General features: G+C 41.1%; 1 protein-coding gene across 1 annotated transcript; it reads left to right on the forward strand.

The window, feature by feature from the left end:
* The first annotated feature begins 156 nt into the window (after positions 1-156).
* mGluR (metabotropic Glutamate Receptor) lies at positions 157-21377 on the forward strand. Its single transcript, XM_066727317.1, has 9 exons — positions 157-266; positions 4141-4261; positions 7330-8646; positions 8721-9313; positions 10626-10917; positions 11285-12084; positions 15842-15957; positions 16742-17864; positions 17990-21377. The coding sequence occupies exons 4-9, from the start codon at positions 9058-9060 to the stop codon at positions 18133-18135; spliced, it is 2733 nt and encodes a 910-aa protein (XP_066583414.1). The 5' UTR covers positions 157-266; positions 4141-4261; positions 7330-8646; positions 8721-9057; the 3' UTR covers positions 18136-21377.
* Positions 21378-22699: the final 1322 nt, after the last annotated feature.

Here is a 22699-nt window from a genome sequence, read left to right on the forward strand (position 1 = left end):
CGGGGAGAATGAGAGCGCGGGGTGAGCATGAAAGAGAGGGAGAGGGAAGGATAAGGGATGTTCGGGGCAAGCAGAGGGAGGAGAGGGAAAGAGAGGATGAACGGGGCCAAGGGGTTCGAAGAGGGTGGTTTGGGCCGGCCGGCCAGTCGTGCTGTGGCGCTTACCACGGCAGCTTTCGCAGCTTCTCTGCTTCCTCGCGAATCTCGTGATGTTGTTAAACAAATTTCATCAGTAACTATGCGACTTGTCTAAATTGTCGAGCAAAGGTAAATCACTATATATCATAGACTGGGGGATAACATAGGGTAGAAAGCTTACATTGTTTTTCTCTCTCTCTCCCTCTCTCTCTCTCTCCCATCTTTCTCTGTACGAAACAGTGATTAATAATTGTGCACCGAGAAATCGGTTTTTCCGAGTTCAGACCTGAAACAGTTGTTTGATCTCCCTTTTGTCAGAAGAGATGTGTGGTGCCTGATCTCTCCCAACGAACTGCTGTGAATGATAACGAGCCACAAGCTTCACCAATCATCAATAAACACTCCTTTCGACCCATTACATCGTTCATAGACTCTCGCTATATAATATTCTTATTCGCCAATGCACATCGTGTACGTCCCCGTTGTCATCGTCAAATTCATTCGATTTTCCTATAAATTTTCCTCCTGTACTCCCATCCACCGAAAACTCTCTCTCTCTCTCTCACTCACTCACTAACTGTTATGGTCCTTCGGTTCATTCGATTTCACTGTAAATTTTCTCTTCCTGCCCTCAAAGGTCTACTGTACCTTGACACAATTTCCTACGGAATTGCTAGCCGCTCTTTTTATCTCTTTCCCCCTATCCCTCTCTCTTTCTTTCCCTCGTCCTCTCTCTCTCTCTCTCTCTCCATCGTACCATCTTTTTAACGAAATTAGTCGAGGATTCTGGTGCATCAAGAATCTGTGTATACAATTGCAAAAATAAGATCTGTAGTAATTTTCTCATTTTTCCATTTTGCGTATATCCTGGTGACTGAACGAAGAGCCGGCGACGACGCCTGTAAATTAACGATCGACGATTCGATCAGATAGGAATTTGCAGGATAGAAATTGTAGCGTACCTTTTCTATTTGGGCCATTGGAGAAATTAGGATGTGCGATAAAAACACGATTCTTCGAATAGACGGGATTTTAATGGTGGGTATTTCAGCGATTGCTTGGCGATACACGAGATTGATATAGAAATAGCCATTAATTCCTCATCCATAGTGAATTTGTTGTCAGCGAGGCAAGATAATCGAATAATCTGATATAGCATATATCTATGTGGTTTGGTACAATTCGTTAAATACGAGTTAGATCGATCATTCGTCCATCTTTATGGACAAAACCCAATCGAACGTTATCTTAATTATATTCACTCGAAACAATTTCTATCGAAAGTGTGCGAGTAGAAAATAAGTGATGGAGTGAGGGAGGAATGGGTGGGGGGGGGGGGGGGATAACGTTTGCTGCACTAAACGTCTTTTAGTATCTCATCAAGCCATTCATGAAAAAGTAGTCTTGCTATTTTCCAATGATGGGGATCTTTCAGCGATGCTTCCATGAACTTTCACGGCAATTTCCAGCAAATTAACCTGACCTTTCGGTATTACCCTAGCAAGTGTGCCAAGAGTGACGCTCAGAGTCTGAATAAAAGAGGAACAGAGAGAATGCGCGATACTTTATCAACACGTAAATTTAGAAAAATACGAACGATACTCTGCAAGAATAGGATAAAAATAGAAGAGAATTCTTGAGAAATGTTGTACGTATCCGAAGGCCTTCTCGAGCTTTAGTGGTACCACACGTTTAGCAAATAGACCCTTGAAAAATTGTACGTTGCGTTACAGGTGAACGTAGGTAAGGAGGAAAGAGAGATTCGACGGGTTCAAGCTGTTCGAGAAGTAGCAATTTCCCGTTTTATCTCATTTTTTAAATAAGACTTATAAACGAGCAAATCTTCGTCCTTGGAACATGGATATACGTGAAATAGATCTTTGTAAAATTGTAGATTACGTTACAGATATAGACGTAGGTGCAGGAGAAAAAGAAGTATAGGGGTGGAAACTGTCAGAGAAGTAGCAAGTTTTCGCTCAACTCTGTCTTTGGGACAAACCTATAAACGAGCAAATCTTTGTCCTTGAAACATCTTTATAAATGGATCAGATCCCTGACAAATTTGACGTTACGGGTAAACGTAGGTACAGAAGAAAAAAGAAAGATTCGAGGAGTCGAAGCGGTTTGAAAATTAGCGAGTTCTCGCTTCACCCCGCGGCTTTTAGATAAGACCTATAAGCGTGCAAACCTTTATCCTTGGAACTTGGACATACGCGAAATAGATCCTTGAAAAATTGTACGTTACGTTACAGGTAGACGCAGGTGAAGAAGAAAAATAGGTGGAAGGAGTTGAACTGTTCAAGAAGTAGCGAATTTTCCCTCCCCCTGTCTTTTAGATAAGACCTATAAACGAGCAAAAATGTTGGTCCTTGGAAGTTTGATAATATACGTGGATCCCTCGGCGTAATCGGATCCTTTGCTCCGGTGGAAGAAATACTGGGCCTAGGAGGGACGGTTCGTTATCGATTTTATTTCCATACTGCTGTATACAGCATATACTACGGTGTATATATATATATATATATACTTAGCGATTTGCATGCAGAATCATGAATGGGAAAATTGGTGGGACCAGGCGGAATCCTCGTGTTCGCGCAGACTTTTAATCACCGAAATCATCCCTGTCAGGCTGGATCGACCTGAATTCTCGACGGCTATAGCTATAGCTGGAAGATCCCTGCTGGAGTGTCTCCTAAATCCTTTGGAAATTTCCTACGGGATTTTGTCATATTCCAGGCGGATGGCACGTGAATTCCCTGTCGAGTGGGCCATTAGTTACGAGACGATCCACGCGCAACAAACTGGTATTACGCTCTTAGATTATAATTAACCACGTATATAATCTCGCCAGCTGCCAACTTTTGACTGACCGAGGGAGAGAGAGAGAGAGAGTACCCTTTCTACTCGTGTGCTAAATCCAAATGCTCCATACGATGTATTATATATCTCTGCTCTCTACTTCTTAAAGCTCGCTGTACCGTACCTCCTACCTCGCTTTTTGTCTTTCAATTCCTGCTAAATTTGCTGCAGCCCGTCCTTTCGCACGGTCCCTCTTTAAACGATGATTGATCGTTCGTGTTCCTTTACGCGAGGTCTATGAATTTGCACTATTTTACCGTTATGTGCAGCGAACGCATTATCGCGAACCGGAGAGAAATGAGTAACGACCGAACTGTGCATGAAAAATAAGTCGTGCCTCGTGTGTTTCGTGCAGCTAGCTTTCGAAAAAGTATATGTGAGTGCATGGATTCTTTCGATTTAGCAAAACGTTCGGAGGAAAAAAAGGGGTGCGCTTCGGTTTATCCGTCGCGAGCTGACAGATGCGAGATTATGTTCGAGTATATGAGAGAGAGAGATTACAGTAGACAATGAAAGTTTTTGGAGAAACGCCCTGAGGGAAATAGGGAAGAAAGGTCCACGAGGATACCCAAGAGAAGATATTGATTTGTTTTTGTTGCACACAGACCCAGTGAAACCTCGGTTGGCAAATCTGTGTCAGATGTATTCGGCTATTGCGTCAAATCGGTGTTCTTCTAAAATCGCCACGATGAGCTTTTCGTTTATTTTTCATCACCCCCCCCCCCCGCCCTTCCCTCCTTTCCTTCTCTTCTACAGCACCCGATCCTCCCAGTACAAGTGAAATCCTCTTTACGGTAACCGCCGTCGACTCCTGGAATTCATCCCTCAGAAATGATCAATTTGCAAAGGATCATCGACGGAAACTCGTTGAACAGTCGGAAGAAAAATTGAGAGCTAGAAAATCATAGCGGAGAGCTAATTCATTATTTTCTGTTCCACCGACATTCGTCTATTCATAAGATAATTTCGCTTGCATCATTAGTTGCTATATATATTTCTTTTATCCTTCCTTTCTTCTTTTGATGTTAACCTTTTTAGCCTCCGTCCATTCTCGTCCTTTTGAAGAGGAGAAAAAGCTTGCTTAATTCCTCAAGAGCATCAGAGTCAAGAGGTCGTAATATTTTTTCTTTCTGACAAATTTCAGCTCCAGGCGTGACTGGAATGAAGAGGAAAATGGAACTGGAATTCGCATGGTTTTGTCATCTACCGGCTTATTACCGGGAAACGCATAAATCTGGACGGGGATCGGTGCTGGTGCAATAATGGTATTATAGAATTTTCTTCTTATACATATTTTGCATAGTTCCTATATATATGTATAGATAAGAGAAAGATCGAATAAAGACAAAATTTCGAAATATCGCGTATCGTCTTCGTCGAGGAAGTTTGCAGCGATCCTTCGTACGTGATGAATGAAGAAGTAGCTCGCTTCGGAAGGGTGAACAAAAGCCGTGGAGATTGATGAGCCTTCCGGTTGGGGGCGATATTTGAGCCATGCTCTTTTGCCTGGCAAAGCGACTAATTAGTAACTTTGCGCTACAATAACCACTTTGCTCAATAATTTACCACTCTCCCACTGCAATCGAGCCACCTCAATTTCCACAATTTCAGCAAATATCACTCCGGTAGACCTGCGACCGTACGGTTGACGTTCTATGCATTCAGGTGAGACGCTGTTTTCAATGCGGATTTACCAAGACCTTTTAAACGAGATAAATTAAGTGCATCTAAGGTGGAATATTAATGATTCGAGGCTCTCCCAAGGATCGCAAATAATTAATCGGGCTCGCGGAAAGCAGAGGTGACGTTGGCTCAGCCAGCTTGTTAGACTGGCAGTAATTAAAATTTATTAATTATTTTTGAGTGGCGAATGGAAAGAATATGGGAAGAAAAGAGAGATGGTCGTTGTTAAATGAACAGTGTTGAGGGGAGGAAGAAAAAGAGGAAGAAATGTGCTGGGTTTAGTGCTGCACAAGTCTGGAGTAGAACCGTGCAACGTGAGTTAGAACTCATTTTCTAAAGTGTCGGTTACGAGTTACTTTGAGCCTCGTGAGAGATTCGTCTCAAGATTCTCTCGTTTCTTCGGTGAATGTGAGAAAACGCGAAGAGAAGAAAGGTGAGGGTCGTGTGTTTGCGTGTATGTGTCAATGAAGCCTGCGGGAAGGGAAAAATGGTGAATCGCGCGGGAATCATGCATCGACGAGGAAATAATGTGAGAGGGTGCTAGACGGTGGTAAAAATTAAAATTAGAGGTAATTCGGCTGTAAAGAGGGGTGGGGCGAATAAACGAAGAAGAGGATGAAGAATATGATAAATACCATCAGTATTGGGAAAGAAGCATATATGTATACATCTGAGAGAGAGAGAGAGATAGCTATTAGAAAACCGAAACACGGTGAAAAAAAGTCAAGAGATATTGTTAGGAGTGAGGAGTTTATCGAAGAAAACAAAAGAAGAGTGTCACGTAAGGACCGTGGATGCAATATAGTCCTCAGTTATTGGCATTTGAGCATTGACAGAAAACGGATCGATCTTCGCAGACTGAATGGGGCGAGAGAGGGTGAGAGAGTAAGTGGTTAATAAGAAAAAGGAGAATAGGATCGAGGGAGCTGAAAACTGATTCGAAATCTGTGAATTTTCCTCCATCTCTGTAGAAGGTATTTTAATAACTATATTAGTACACAAATTATCTCCAAGGTGTTACATTGGTAATGGCGGTGCCGTTGAATATATCGCATAGCCGTTTCCGCTTTTCGGACTAATAATTTTGCGGACAACTTCCTGTCTATGATTGCCGAGGAAACTATTACCAAACTTGCGTCTTACATTGGCTGATCGATCGTGCTTTCTATAAGCGTCTACAAAGACATTTTGCGAATGGAATTTCAAGCGTTTATAATCGTGGGATTTTCCAGCGAAAGTATATATATATATACTGTCTACAATTTAAGTACCAAGAGTCAGTATCGACGTCATCTTTCTCTCTCCCCCCCCCCCCCTTAACCTGCATGCTTGGCCGAAAAAACTATCGCGTATTTCCACGTTTATAAACGTATTTGGAAAATCCGTTTTAACCGGAGGGGTAAAGCCTGTTTTACAAGCTCGCCATAAACTTTTAAGTTAGTTTCTCTCAGGCAGCACGATACTTGATTACTCAGTCCAGAAGCGTAGTCCTGAAATCGAGTTTAAACGCGCTCGAACCCGTCTGTACCGTGACATCCCTTTCCCCTTACGATTTTTGCCGCGCAGCTTATCACCGATTCTTATTTCGCAATCGGGACAGCAAGAAAACTAAATGCGATTAACTGGAATGGTTTTTCGCAATTTTTTCAAGAACGGAGGAGGGAGGAACGGCAAAGCTAAGCAGAATTGATTTTTTCGCAATTATAATCGTGCTGGAAACCGTCTATATTTTGACATCCCTTCCCCTTACGATTTTGCCACGCAGCTTATTATCGATTCTTATTTCGCAATTGGCATCACGAGAAAACTAAACGGGATTAAGCGAAATTGATTTTTTCGCTATTCTAATCGCGTCCGAAACCGTCTGCATCTTTACATCCCTTTCTCCTTACGATTTTTATCGCGCGGCTTATCATCTATTCTCATATCGCAATCGGAGTATAGCAAGAAAACAAGAAAGAATTAAGCGGGATTGATTTTTTCGCAATTTTTTCAACAGGGAGGATGGAGGGGGGCAAAGTTCACGCGACAATGGTACTCGGAGCCTGGAGGATTGGCTGGGGAGGGTTGCAGGGTCGCGAAAAGAGCGTTTGTCCCAAATTCCATCCCTCCGTCAGTCACGGCAGTGGGTTGAAACGTCGAGTGCTGCGAGGGGGGAGGGAAACTCTTTATGTATACTATAAACATGTGTGTGTGTGTAAGAGGAAGAATACGTAAAGGTCGTAATTTAGGAAGTATAGGGAACAAAGCTCACGAGTGTTCCATTCCATGCTTATTTCTTTACTGGTGCAGAATATATATATATATACATATACACACCGTCCTATATAACTACCCCTATAATTAAACAATATGTCCTGTAATTACCCCGTCTAGCGTTAATTATTAATTACTGCCAAATATATATGAATTATATATAAATGACAAATAAATTCGAGCCCTTGCTCACTCTGTTGTCAGCGTAGAATACACACCCTCTTGGAACTTTACCCTTATAATTAAATGATTCGTCTTGTAATCACCATTTGGCGTTAATTACAAACTACTACCAAATATTCGTTATATATAATATAAATAAAAATTAAATTCGCATTTAAGCAGAGATTTGCCAGGATGTACAGGGTGTTTCAGAGTTTTCTTGTGTTTTCAGACGTGAATAATTCTGGAGTTTGGACGAGTTGGAGAAACGATGAAATGACACGAGAATACTTATAGCAGCAATTAGCCTAGAACGTGCCCGTAGCCGATCCAGTAGCTGTAGAGGGGTGGAGGGGTGCGGAGGGGTGGAGGAGAGGACCGAGAGAGAGAGAGAGAGAGAGAGAGAGTGTGAGAGGACCAGCGTAGGATTAGAGTGTGGAAACAGCGCGATGTAGAGTAGAGTGCAGTAAATGACGAGACTACTACTCGCGGGAGGAAGTTGGGAGCTGGTTGGTCCCTCCAGGACTCGGCGCTTCAGGCTTGAAGCAATTCCGGGATTCCCCGAGCCAATGCAAAAAGTTGTTCCATTGTACGGATTAAGCGAGGCGTTGGGGATTCAGGAGACGATTCTTTCTCCTCCCAGAAGGAGCCGGAAGTGAAGACACGCGCACGATTAATGGCAAATCTCGATTCTTCCAGTCACAATAGTTTCTCGTGACCTCGCAGTGTCTCGCGCTGGAATCGATAGACGCACAAGGCAGCTTTCTGTGCGTACTTCTTCATATATATATATATATATATATATATATGTATAGTATATTATACGTTCTTCGTCCTGTCCTCTCGCAATAACTCCATCGAGTTTAGCCTTGACGGCTGCTTCCTTCCGTCTGCGACCTCGCCACCCCTCCCCATACACACGTACATGCACGCCCATACACAGAAAGCAGAATAATCGGCCGCGACTGCTCCAAGAGCGTTGCGTGATCCACTCGACTTCTGCATGGCGTGAAGCAACGACTTCATTCACTCGGCCAGCCCAGCATCGAGCGCAACACGGAAGGACTTCCGGCGAATTTCAAACACCTACAAATTGCTTGGAGAACCCTCTTCGCCAGATTCGAACCAATCGACTCGTTACTCATCGTCCCTCCCCATCCACCCCTCGCATAAATACAGACCTACATAAATATAAGAGGAGAAAGAGTAAAAAACAGGCAATTAACTTTATTATTTTTCTCCCGATTTCTCGCGCGGACCGGTGTGCTTCGGAGACTCGAGTTATTCCTCGACAAGAGAGAAGCCGAGCTGCGGATGAATAGATTATTTTTGGAGAAGCCTGGTGGAAAGGATTCCTTTTAAAGAGAATGTTAAATCTGGATATTGCGGAGGGGGGAGAAGGCCGACTGCAGAAGAGGCGTTAATTTTTCATACGACCTGGACACGGTGCAGCGCTCCACATAGAGAGCAGGATCAATCTTAATTTTCCCTGTGACGTCTGGAAATGACTGGAAATAAGATTTTAGGGGAATTGAAGCGACGGGAGTAGGTACGGCAGAGCTTTGTCGAATGAAGTGGCTAAAAGTGGATCGCGAGTTTATGCCTCAAGTTTCTTCTGTCTAGACGTTTGAGAGGACGTTAAAAGAGCTTGGCACTAATGAAAATAAAGTCAAAGATCCGGGGAGATAAGGAATAAAAACGCAAAGGGGTGGAAAGGGCCGATTGCTAGATCGAGGGGATAAGCGAGAGGCAGCTCCTTCCTTGGGCTATCAGTGGAACAGGCTGCCACCTGGCTCGATAATCCCCCAAATCCTGGAAATGAAGTTCTCCGGAAGATCATCCCGAGTGAGAAATTTGTTGGTGAGTGGAGAAGCTTGAAGAGGCGCGACGGCCTGGAAGAGGAGGAGGTGGCTAGGGCTGCTCCGGAGAAGAAAGGGAGCAGGGAGAGGTTTGAACAAAAATGTACCACCATTTTATCAGGATGTTGCTGCTGCTGGTCTCGCTTGCGGAGCTACCGGGAACGATACGCTCGAAAAGTCCCGTGGAACGTGAGGCCGTTCTGATACCAGGTGACCTTGTCTTGGGTGGGCTTTTTCCTGTTCATGAAAAAGGTGGCTCTTCCTGCGGACCCAACGTCTACAATCGCGGGGTCCAACGTCTCGAAGCCATGCTATTCGCCGTCGATCAGATTAACGAGGAACGAAAAATATTGCCAGGTATTCTTTCTTCTTTATATCCATTATGTATACATTATCTTGCTTTTTCTTCATCCGTCATATTTGTCTCGTCTTTTCAATTCTGCTATTGATTCCATCGCTGTTTATGCCACAGTGAAATAGCTATTGTATTAGTCAGACGTATTTTAAATTTCAAATAAACAAAATCTTGATTTATATTTGAATAAATTATGCTGATTTGTCGAATAATGACGGAGAGACGATATATAAAAGAAAATATTTCACTTTTATATTTGTATTATGGGACATTTTATTGTACCTATATTTTTTATTCTGCTTTTCGAATTTACCTTTTCTCCCAAGACATTTTTATTTTCCCTCCATTTTATTTTCCTCGGAGTTGTATTTTAGTCGTTGCAATATAATCTAGCAATGTACCATGTTGGTGGTTTTCATTTATTTCAAGATACTAAGACACTCATTTTTCTCGTATAATCGATCGTTTTGTGGTAATGAGAACAAGTTCATTTTTAAGCAAGTTAAAAACATTACTTTAAAGAAATCGAAATGGCGAATCGAGTGAAGTATATTTTAATTATTAAGGCGACTCTTTAAATGATAACATTTTTTATAAAATGTAAATCAGGTTCAAAATCATGAATGAAAATATACAGATAATAAAATGATCTCCGATGCATGCATATAAAGAGAAATATTTTCTTTTACATCATGTTTTAATCATTATTCGATATATGTTTCAGCATAAATAATTCAACCATAAAACAGGATTTTGTTTATTTCAAATTTAAAACACGTTTGACTAGTACATTAAATATCTTACAATATGTATACTCTATACTACCTTAACTCGATGAAAAATAAAATTAGGCTCATCTAAGCAGTACACATATAATAAATGCTCCTCTCCAAATTTTCCATTTCGTCGATTCATAAATTATTGTTAAGCACTCATCTGTGTTTATCACTGCAACGATGACTAATGGCCTGAGAAATTGAAAGATTTTATTCTCCGTTATAGGAATTTTCCTGCTTATTTAAAATCACTCGTCTTATAATTCTTTCAAGAGGCATCTGACTTTTGCAGGTCAATCCTCGTTAGATGATCCTAAAGCGTCGATATTTTCATATTTTTACAGGAAAGCCTCGACGGCATTTATCGATTGGATTTTTCTTTTTAAGGAAAAATTTTTGCACGCTTCGGTTGTTCATCCCGCATATTTTCCCTGAAAAATATTTCAGTTTTTCTCCATAAATTATTCATGATGGAGTCGTTACAATCGCGCGAGTTTAGCATAAAGCAAAAGTTAATGAATGCTGTGGATGATGACAGGTATCAGTGTTGGGGTGCACATTCTCGACACATGTAGCAGGGATACCTACGCTTTGAACCAGAGCCTGCACTTTGTCCGTGCGTCCCTATCGAATTTGGACATCAGCGTGCTAGAGTGCTCGGATAAATCGACCCCGCGTGTCAAAAAGACTGCCACTGCCGGTCCAATTTTCGGCGTGATTGGAGGTTCCTACAGTTCCGTGTCGTTGCAGGTTGCCAATTTGCTGCGACTATTCCACATTCCACAAATTTCACCCGCTTCGACCGCAAAGGCCCTCAGCGACAAGACCAGGTACTTCTCTATTAATTAATTTCAAGCCTCGCGTCCCATTTTCATCGAACGAATAATCTGTTAAAATTCCTCATCGTAAATCTATATTATAATACCAAACCCCCCTATATATATTAAAAATCTAAAGAAAGCAGTGTAATATATCCAGAATAGAGAAAGAATTTAATACATTATATCCAGTATAATAAATCCTGACGCGAACGCGATTCGCATTAAATTAGACGAATCGTCGTATAATGTTTGTTACTAGGAACTTTGGTAAATAAATTTACGCTATAAATAATATATAATATAAAAAAATATATATAAAGAGAGAGAGAGAGAGGGAAAAAGGTTTTGAAATAAGGTGTGAAATGTTTGCGGGTAGGTTCGATTACTTTGCGAGGACAGTGCCACCGGACACGTTTCAATCGATCGCACTGGTGGACGTGGTGAAAAGTGCAAACTGGTCGTACGTGTCGACTGTTTATTCGGAGGGAAGCTACGGAGAGTACGGAATCGAGGTGTTTACACGAGAAGCAACCGAGAGGAACGTGTGCATAGCGGCTGCGGTAAAAGTGCCGAGTGCCGCGGACAGCAAGGTCTTTGACGAGATCATTCAGAGGCTGAGTAAAAAGTCCAACGCCAGAGCCGTGGTCCTATTCACGAGGGCTGAGGACGCCAGAGGAATTCTCGAGGCAACCAGGAGGTCCAATCTGAGCCAGCCGTTCCAGTGGTTGGCCAGCGATGGCTGGGGCAAACAGCTGAAGCTCGTGGAGGGCCTCGAGGAGGAGGCCGAGGGTGCCATCACGGTCGAGTTGCAATCCGAGAACATTCCAGGCTTCGACGAGTACATGGCTAGCTTGACACCGGAGAACAACAGGAGGAACCCCTGGTTCGGCGAGTACTGGGAGGAATTGTTCGGCTGTGTCCTAAAGAAAAATCTCCCGCTGGTCACCAACCGTAGCCTCACCGTTTGCTCCCCCAAGCTCAGACTGATCCCCTCCATGGGCTACGAGCAAGAGTCCAAGGTCCAATTTGTAGTTGACGCTGTCTACGCCTTTGCACTGGCCCTGCACAATCTTCAACGGGACACGTGTGCCAAGAGCGAGGCTCTTTGTCCCGCGATGGCCAACTACGACAGAGGAGCCTTCTACAGGAACTATTTGCTGAACGTGTCCTTTGTCGGTAAGTCCTCTTAGGGATATAGATAATAACGCGATTCACCCCCTTCTATCTTTCAACCTCGGACTCTCCTTAAAGCTTTCGCCATTCTTAAAATGACACGCGCGAATCAAGCAAAGCGTCAATTTTGTTCTTCGATCAACCATATATTTACAGGTTTTTCTTTAGTTACAGCGGAGATTCTTGGAGGTATTCTTCATGGACAAATCTTCTTATCGTTTTTTCGTATTTCAAACTGCTCTATTCGTCACTATAGGTTTCCATTATGTTGATAATACTAACGTTTTCTATACTATCTTTGCTGCACATCGTCAACCGAAACAACGAACTGTTACTTTATTTCCAATCATATATATATACACACATGCATAAATGGATGGATATATACTTTGATTTAAATATATGCGCGTTCCTTCCAAATATATATATATACACACTATGTCTCGTGTGTCTTACTTTACTTTTCTCTCCAATTATATACATATGTTCCTGTGTTCGATTACAGAGACTCTATAAGAACCTTTTTAAATCTTCATCTCGATCCAGTATTTGCACCAATTTAATATTTCACAATATACGTTTCCATCACGTAGATGATATATCCATTTTTTATATGATTCTTGCCTCGCTTCGTCAGCAGAATTAAAGAATCATCCCATCTTTCCCAATTATCGATAATACAATTAGACGATAAACACAATTCTGTCTTAGTATTCCATGAATATGTCGTGTCCTTTATCGATAAACCCTCCATTTCATTCTGAGAGTCCTTGGAATTTCGCAATCTTTCTAAAGATACACTTTGTCTTGTGTGTGATTCACTTTACTCCTCCAATTATATTCATATATTCCTGTATTCGATTACAGAGGTTCTTTCAAGTCCTTTCTATATCTTCATCTCAATCTAGTATTTACACCAATTTAATATTTGGCAATACGTTTCCATCACGTAAATAATAGAATCCTTTTGTATACGATCCTTGTATATACTGCGCCTCGTCAAACGAATCAACGAATCATTCCATTATTTCCAATCATGGATATAAATGGATGGATACGTATAGTTTTGTTTAAATATATGCAATCTCTTCAAAGATGCACTTTGTCTCTCGTGTGCTTCACTTTACTCCTCCAGTGATATTCATATGTCCTAGCTATTTTCGATTACAGAGGCTCTTTGAGGTCCTTTCTAAATCTTCATCCTAATCCTGTATTTACACCAATTTAATATTTGACAATACGTTTCCATTACGTAAATAATGCATCCCTTTTGTATACGATTCTTGCACTGCAACTCGACAACCGACTTAACGAATCATTCCATTATTCCCATCTATCGGTATAAGCGAATGGATTCGAGCTTCTATGTTTAAATAAACATTCGCAATCCCTCCAAAGACACACTTTGCCTCTCGTATTTCATAATACTTCCTCAATTGTTGGAGTATAGCGGAGCCTCTTTGAGGTATTTTCTAAATCTTGCTCCCGATCCACTATTTAAATCCGTTTAACGTTCGACAATACGTTTCGTCAAGTAAATAATACAACCCTTTAGTATACGATCCTTATACCGCATCTCGTCGACCCACTTAAGGAATCATCCCATCACTCCCAACCATCGATGCAAACCAACAGTGACATACATATATATATATATATATGTACCTCCCTTCAAAGATCAAGATTGCAATTCCATGGCGAACGATGTCGTAAAATCGTATAAACGCCAAAAAGCATGAAGGAAACGATAAAATACTGAAATCGATTAGGGGCGTTTTTAGCTGAAGGCTTCAAATACAGAGGGAAATATTGTTTTGCTTGACATGATAGCGTGACGTTAATCGATTGGTTATAACGTAAACTAATTCTCCAAAAATCAAATATAATCGGAAAATATACACGACCGGATGTAACGAGTGAAAAAACAGAAGTCAATTTTCATTTCCTCTGGTAAATAGAGAATAGGTTAAAAATATTTCCTATGAAAAATCGGACGTGGTTTTAACGTTGTTTTAATCGATCAAAAGTGTCGATAAACACTTGGAGGGTAATGTAATGATTTAACGAAGAGAGCGCGTCTAAGTATTCGACTGGTAGATAATTAACGTCAACCAACTGCAATTCACTCTCGGTCTGGGCAAGCTGCTTGGAGGTATCGTTGCGTGGGATGAAAGTACCGCAGCGTGTCTATCAAAAATTATAGTGCATCACGAAACTGAGGACGTCCATAAAAGAGACGCGTGCGCGCGGTACACACGAGGAGTTTTCTTGAAACAAACGGGCCAACGTTATACCAGTCAGACCAGTGTGTCACGAAAGCACAATTAAGGGGAACGATGCATTTGCTGTATCGATTCTTGAAGAAAAAAAATTAAAAAAAAAAAGAAGATAAAAGAAAGTATAGAGCATGTTTTTACGCCAATAATGGCAATTGCGTTGGCACGATAAGAATTAAGGACGTTACGTGTATAAATTCCACGAGGATTTCCAGGCTACAGGAGCCGTTGTACACCGATATCGTCGTGCAATCGCTTTTTCTATCGATCCGCGCGGAGCTTCCGTTGTTTCTCGTTTTTTCTTATCCCCCCCCCCTCCCCTCCTCTCACCCCCCGAAAATTCCACACACACAGATCTCTCAAGATACTCCCCGATCTAGTAAAAAGAAATCCCTCGTTCGATCCATTTCCTTGTCACGTATACCTATATAGAATGAAATACGATTACTGAATTAGATGTGAAATATCAGGACTCCAACCATTAAACTTCGTCTCGACGTCTATATACATGTACACGTGCTATGTGTGTGCATACAGCTATCAGAGCGTCCGTGTGCGTGTGTGCACGGAAAATGGAATTGGTTTCCGCTATTATTTCCGCAGTGCGTGAAAGTTGGAAATTAAAAGCAAAATGAGATCGACAAGGTGGAAGCTTATATTCAAATGGAATCTCTTGTTTAAGCTTATTGCAATTTACAATAGTACCTCGACCATTATTATACAAATATTCGCATGAAACGTGTATAGTTTTCAAGCTTTATGAATCAAGTTGATATTTTTAATTGCTTTGACTCCAAAATTTATATATGTATATACATAGTATATACAGCCAGGAGAAAATAATAATCTAGGAGAGAGTTTTTTGGGCGTGGAGGGTTTTGGGGCAAGGATATATGGTTTATTTTGCAAAAAGAGAGAGAGAGAGAGAGAGAGAGAGAGAGAATGTCTGGAATTGGACCGGTGTGCCTCATCCATGGCACTCTCGCAGATATCGATTTGCTTAGGGAGGACATGTACATGCATATACATATACCTACCAGAGTATATAGTTACAGAGGTTGAGGTAGTGCGCGAAATGCGGCGGAGATAATGGCTCGCGCTCTTCCTTCAAGCCTTTCGAGGGACTTTAACCCGCTGCTTTATAAATCGTTACTTCCTTCGACTTACTTTCTTTTTTCCTTCCTCCACCCCCAGCTGCATCATCCACATTCGAAAACTCTCGTAACAGCCCCTTTTTACGTCCCGACAAACAGAATACACGCATAACGACGCGTCGCACAAACGAGCGACGAATAATTTGCAAATTTATCCGCTCTACGCCACTGCACACAATTTCTTTGCTACCTCGTATATGCACTCTCCATATACACATCTATCTTGTACAACCTTAGGCGTTAAATTTCCCGCGCAAACTTTATTAATTCTTATAAATTTCCCAGTACGTAATCGGAGGAGAGATTTAAAATTGAAAGAATTTTTCGCAGACTCCGCAGGCAGCCTGGTGAAGTTCGACGAGCACGGGGACGGCTTGGCGAGGTACGAGATTCTCAACTTCCGGAAATCGAGTTCCGGAAATGGCGCTAATGGGTATCATTACGGGGTAAGTAGAGTTATTTTTCTTGATTTGCCCGTTTTTTTATTTGCACGATTAATTAATATTCGTACGGGAGCTGGGGGAGATATCCGTTGACTGAGAAAACAAGCGCCACTTTAATTCGATCCCACGCGGGGGAGTCGTTTCCCGAAAAGTTCATTTTGCACAAGTGCGCGTTACGCCTCAAAGGAATTGGAACGAGCGCCATTCGATCTCCCCGGGAGCAATCGCTCTGCGAGAAGGAACGCTTTCAATTTGAAAAACTTCGTGAGCAGGGAGCTTGAAAATATTTCGTCCAATAGGAAAATAAGCAAGGGGATGAAAAACCAGTGGAGATTAGTTTCATGTCAAAATTATTCTTCGTCTCCGACTAATTTCTGCCACGAAAATCCCTCGTGGCGCATTTAAATCTTATTTTCCGTGTGGCAACGGCTCACTGCGATTTTATTTCGTTGCAATGTGGCGCAGAGGTAGCTTTAACATCTGTCGACCCACGAGTATATGCTCCCTGCCAGACGCCAGGTCAGGTCAGTCGTAAATAAAAACCGCATTTTACTCCCTTTTCCACTACAGCCCCATCCCCGCTCCCACCTCTAAAGCAGCGATTCCCGCGACTTTGACGAGCCAACCGCAAGCCACCCTTTTCCTACAAGCACTCGCTATTGAAATCCAGCTCCAAATCAACTTCTCTCATATATATATATATATATATATATCATCGGTTATATAAGCTCAACATTAAACTGGGTATTACAAAGTTAACAGGATTTAAAGGTTGGTGATCCGACAGGTGGTGGGCAAATGGTACAATTCCCTGGACATCCGTATGGAGGAGCTGGTGTGGGCCAGGGGCACCAAGGACATTCCCATTTCAGCTTGCTCGTTGCCCTGCGAGCCAGGTATGATAAAGAAGCAACAGGGTGACACTTGTTGCTGGGTTTGCGATCGGTGCGAGGAGTACGAGTTTGTGTTCAACGAGTACACCTGTATGGACTGTGGACCCGGTTACTGGCCCCACGAGGATAAGCGAGGATGCTACCAGTTACCGGTGCACCATATAAACTGGAGTAGCGCGTTCGCCATTGCACCTGCAGTCATCTCGTCCCTGGGGATCCTCCTGACCTTGGCCGTAGCCTGCTTGCTCTTCCACCACAGGAATACCCCGGTAGTCCGGGCTTCCGGTCGCGAGCTCACCATCATCCTACTCGCAGGAGTCCTGGTATGCTACCTCAACACCTTCCTACTCCTGGCTACACCCACCACCGTCACCTGCATCCTCCAGAGATTCGGCGTCGGCGTCAGTTTCAGCGCCGTTTACGGCGCCCTCTTAACCAAAACCAACAGAATCGCAAGGATATTCGACTCAGCCTCGAGGTCCGCCGTCAGACCGAAATACATCAGCCCCACCTCCCAGGTCTGCATAGCTGCGGCCATGATAGCCTTCCAAGTGGTCCTCACCCTGGTCTGGATGATCATCGAGCCCCCGGGTACGAGGTTCTGGTACCCCGACAGGAAACAGGTCATCCTCAAGTGCAATATCCAAGACATGAGCTTCCTCTTCTCGCAACTCTATAACGCTGTCCTTATTCTCATATCAACCATCTATGCTGTGAAGACTAGGAAGATACCGGAGAACTTCAACGAGAGCAAATTCATCGGTTTTACGATGTACACCACTTGTATCATCTGGCTGGCCTTCGTACCGATCTACTTTGGTACCGGAAATTCCCACGAGATCCAGATCACTACCCTCTGCGTGGCCATCAGTCTGAATGCCTCGGTCACTCTGATTTGTCTCTACTCGCCCAAGGTCTACATCATCCTCTTCCAACCTGACAAAAACATGCGCAGGAAGGTCACTAATACTTTCAAGAAGCATGGCAGTAGCACCGGAACTTCCTCTGTCACCAAATGTCAGTATACTGTTCTTTTTTATTCCGACGATCGTAATGCCGGTTGGCGCGCGACTCTTTAGTTGAATTCCTTCTGGCGAGGAATCCGAGCATTATGAGGAAGCACAGATATTCTTTTGTTTCAGACATCGGCTGTGAGCTGGTCAGCGAGAGTATGCCCCTTCAAAGCGCTTTGACAACGGCCGTGCAAACGTCAGTGGGAGTGACAGAAATCTCTCTCACGTCGAACACGTCCAGCAAAACCAATAACGAGCAGGTGGCTCAGCTTTAAGCAAGTGTTTCGTCACTCGTCTCCTGCTACCTTCATCGTCTCACACTGGTTTCTCATTAAGATCAAACGGGGGCTGCCAAAACGCTGTTAAAAACTTGTACAGAGAATAGAAGAATCGATCGGGAAGTTCTGATGCGCTCGATATATAGTTGCGAAAACGTCAATTGAACCTCTGCATAATACTGCAATTTAAAATAACGGCGTCACTAAATAATTTCTCACATAATCAAGAATGCAAAGATTCGCGAGTAAAGACGGATAATTCCATTAAATCATTGTCGAGGGAAGATACGGGAGGGGGGAGGGGAGGGGAGGCAGGAATTGTGAGAAGAAGAAGAGACTGAAAATCTGCATAGAAAGTATGGAATAAATTGTGCATATAGTTATCAAAGTACAAGGACTAAATTAAAAAGTGGAACACGATTAAAGTATTCTTAAGGCGTCGAGGAAAAAGTTCAGATACGAAATAACTATTTCCAGTCACAAGATCATATTTAAGAAGCTAGACACACGCGTTTGTGAAACCTTGACCAGCCATGGACAGGGGGAAGCGAATTCAAATCTCGAGAAGAATATTTCAAGCCTTCTCAAAGCCTGGGAATCGTCGGATCTTTCGATGCGTCATCATGCCGAGCTCCGTGTTTCTTTTCAAAAGCCTCCTAATCGAAGCAGCTCTCGACAGTAATTTAGTTTCTCTATAGGTCAAAGCTTTGCACCCTCGATCTCACAAATGTTACCGAGATTGCGCCCGAAGGTTTCTCTCCGGTTTAACATTTTTCTTATCGAGACTCTAATCTCTCTTTTTCAAAGCCAAAATAGTTTTGAAAATCTGATAAAAATGTCAAGATTGTATTACATTGGAAAATTCTCTCCTAGAATTTTTACGCAGCTTTCTCCGAACTCGAGTGTTTTTTACGAGCACGCGAATGGGTACTCTTTATTGGTGGGGGCAGCGGAGATAATAAATACCCGACATTTATTATCATACGCCTATTGTAGAAATTGTTGATAAATATCGGCAATGGTCAATTAACTTCTCGATGCACGACAATAAATTTGCTCATTATTCGTCGTGTCCGTCGATCGGCGCCGCCACGTGTCCGTGGACAAGGTTCGCACGTTGTATAATAAATTAATTAATTAATTAATTAATTAAATAAATGTAAGAGTAACTGATCCACTAGACGAACCGTTTCTTAAGACTACAAAACATGATAAAGTAGCATTTCCAATGTGATAAAACTCAACAATTTTAGATGTGTGTAATCTGTGTTACGTTGATATATGAAAATAGTTGAAAAGAGGAGTAAAAGGATTGATTTGAAAAAAGAAAAACGTTGTTATGGGGTATAACATGGTATAATATAAATTCCAAGATGGAAATTTGTTATGGATATGTGATAAGATTTAAGTTGCGTGATGGCGTGTTAACCGAATTATTCGTGATAGCTGTTGGTGTCTGAAAGAAGAAGAAGAAGAAGAAGAAGAAGAGGAGGAGGAGGAGCTGAAAGAAGAGGAAGAAAAAATCCGATTCACTGTGCCAAGAAAGTTTTGTTGGTGTTTTCGCCATGTCCAATCTCTTGGATGAAAGTTGGGCGTATTAGCCGGCTAGAATAAAAGTCAGAGAGTGATCCTTTCTTGCCATCACTGCTCATCCATTATTATTGGAAGGGCGTTTCCACCAACAAAGGATATCATTCATTAATGACTGTTGTCGTTATTGTTACTGTTAATGTTCTCCTCGTAAATGATATATCTACATATATGTATGTATATTTACAGGAACGTGTATACGTGTATATACATGTGAATCAAGTGTTAAACTTGAACGCAAATATAATTCGCACTCAAAAATCACAAAACTTTCGTGATCTTTCGGGTGGTTCTGTATTCTCGTTAAAAATCAACGATTATTTATCGATACTGAAAAGGAAGGGGGATGCATGAAAATGTCATTTTATGCTCACCAAGAGCTTTCAACGGCCTGTAACTATAAATTTTCAATAATGCCTCAAACAAAATTATCATCCTTTGTCAATTATCCTACGGTCCTTTAAAACTACAATAATACACAGTATACATATATGTATAACTTGTATATAAAGTGACCATTCATCCTCCAACTTTTCTTTCTCTTACTGTGTTACATCTCTATGCATCGTTTAACATGCATTCATTGTTTATCAACACAATGAAAACATTCATTTCCTTAATAATATTGTACAATATACGTTTTTATACATGCTCTGAATATTTTCAACACGATACACATTTTTGTTTTACGTAAATTCAATTCATGACTAAAAGTACAACCCATATATATTGAAGATTATATATATATATATATATATATTTATGTCTGGAAAATATTGTTTCGAAATATTACAAACATACGATTGAATCAGATAGTTTTTAATACCATTCCAAAGATAATTATACATAATACTTATATAAGTATACCTTTTTTCTACTTACACTAAATATTATTTTTTAAGAAAAGACAAAACGAAGCGAGCAGATTACCCGTTGCGAATTGTTTTGCATAACGTTATGACTTGAACAAATACTTTAAATGCTGCAGGTAATAAAATTGTTAATCGCCATCATTTGCATTTCATTGATTTTGTACTCTTTGTTCTGCTGGAAAACGTGAAGTATTCCGAGGTATGCGGTTATGTATTGTTATGTTTTTCTTGCTATTGATAAATGTGTATTGAATATTAGCAATTTAAAATACCGACAATAAATACACTCGTTGCTTTAAAAAATAAAAGCTAGTGGAATAAGTTTAATTCACTCAACGCTCGTAGCTGATGAAAGCCAATATAAAGTTCTCCACGTGCATACAATGTTTCGTTATAATTAATGAAAACTAAAAGTTTGTACGGCTTCAGTTGATTGAAAAAGGATCAGTTTTGATGGTTTCAAGTAGGAAAATGTTTGCAACAAAATATTCAGTTGCAAATTTACATAAATTAAAAGTTAATCAAACAGGTCGTCTAATTTTACAATCTTTCATTTATTGTTTTAAACTGATCATCATTTTTCATCAGATCAGGAACGCTTTCTCATATACATTTTCTAAAATAAACCTCCGTCTGAATCAATGCACGAATAGTTTATTCGATCGTGTTTAAACCGAGAGAAGTTGATGTATGATTTGTTACGTTTGCTATATTGGCAAATAGATCGTATTTATAATGAGAAATCTCAACATCAGAGGTCGTTTGCATAAATCCAATCGCTCGTACCAAAACTGCAATATTTCTTAAATTCGATTAATTTTTTTCTATTTTTTTTTTTTTTTCGTCAAATGTCGTAAACATCTTACTACATACATATCATGTGTGTATCGAGAACTTTTATTTTCTCCGATCGATCCGAATTTGGAATTTCTTAGCTATACGATAATAAAACAATTTCTCTAAATTACGTATCATCGATCATTATTAAATCAGTCGTTTTTTAGGCGAATCGGTCATTAATATTACCGCTTATGTTCCAAATCGAAAGCTCAAAATATCGATAAAAGGTAAGTTTGTATACATTTCATTTAAATAGAACTAGCCCGATGGAAGAGAAACTCGGAGAAACTGGAGGATATTCGATTATTTTCAGTTCCAAATCCCTACTAGCCTTAATCTCTCTTTTATCTAAGTAGATTTATAGCCTCAGGGGAAGGAGAGGGGAAGTTTAACGCTTTCTTACATGCATAACTCGCGAGCAGCTTAAAGGACAATCAGCTTTTCTTAATTCCTTGCACTCTAAATGTTTCATATAGGATTTATAGACGCAGCAGTCGAAGATCAATAGCGAAAATGTGCAGTATGCGGCAGATGAGGGGTAGGATGGGGGGAGGGGATGGCAATTTTTGTCGAGCGCGATGCTGGGCAATAGGTCGAAAATTACCACTTTGCCACGCACTCGAGCCGAATAATGAGCGACCAGAGGCAATATTGGCCTTTTATGCCCATCTTCGCATCACCATGCTCATGCGAAACCTTGAACGCTCCAGGTAAAATCTCAATATGCACATAATTGGTCCTGCACTGCTCTTAATCAATTCTACCAAGCAAATTCCGCATGCCTCTGCGACGACTTTATTATGAAATAAAAGGACCCGAATTAAATTTTATGATCGATCTACATTACCCGAGTTAAAAAATTCATTCAGACCACTCTATCTATATATATATATATATATATATATATAGTAACAGAAGATAAACGTTGAGTGCCCTTAGCAGCTATGCGAGAGACCGCTTAATACGTTAAAGTACCAATCCTGCTAAAAGCAATTAGCAGAGCCGACTGAAGATAATTAGAAAATCATTAATGAAGTAAAGAGCCTGTACTTTTGTCCCATAATTGTTCGCGACGCAAGTAGCTGTTTGCGTGCTCGCTAAACGAAACCGTTGCGTAGTTTTGTCACTTACCGTTTGTTTTGTAGTAACGCGCTTTTGTCTAATCTTCGAGCATTCACTCAGACAAATTTTGCAGCCAGAAAACGTTTTTCATTATAAAATGAATGAAATTGATTGACATAATGAACAAATTTATTGAT

The sequence above is a fragment of the Prorops nasuta genome, unplaced genomic scaffold (assembly GCF_024137725.1).
Source record: "Prorops nasuta isolate Cenicafe-Biocafe unplaced genomic scaffold, Cenicafe_Pnas_1.2 PNAS00005, whole genome shotgun sequence".
Lineage (NCBI taxonomy): Eukaryota > Metazoa > Arthropoda > Insecta > Hymenoptera > Bethylidae > Prorops > Prorops nasuta.

What these genes read in the sequence shown, in the direction of transcription:
- mGluR (XM_066727317.1), top strand. Translation starts at nt 9,058, where the DNA reads ATGTACCACCATTTTATCAGGATGTTGCTGCTGCTGGTCTCGCTTGCG. An exon ending in GCCCTCAGCGACAAGACCAG is followed by an intron (nt 10,918 to 11,284) that starts GTACTTCTCTAT and finishes GTTTGCGGGTAG; the next exon opens with GTTCGATTACTTTGCGAGGA. An exon ending in CTAATGGGTATCATTACGGG is followed by an intron (nt 15,958 to 16,741) that starts GTAAGTAGAGTT and finishes GTGATCCGACAG; the next exon opens with GTGGTGGGCAAATGGTACAA.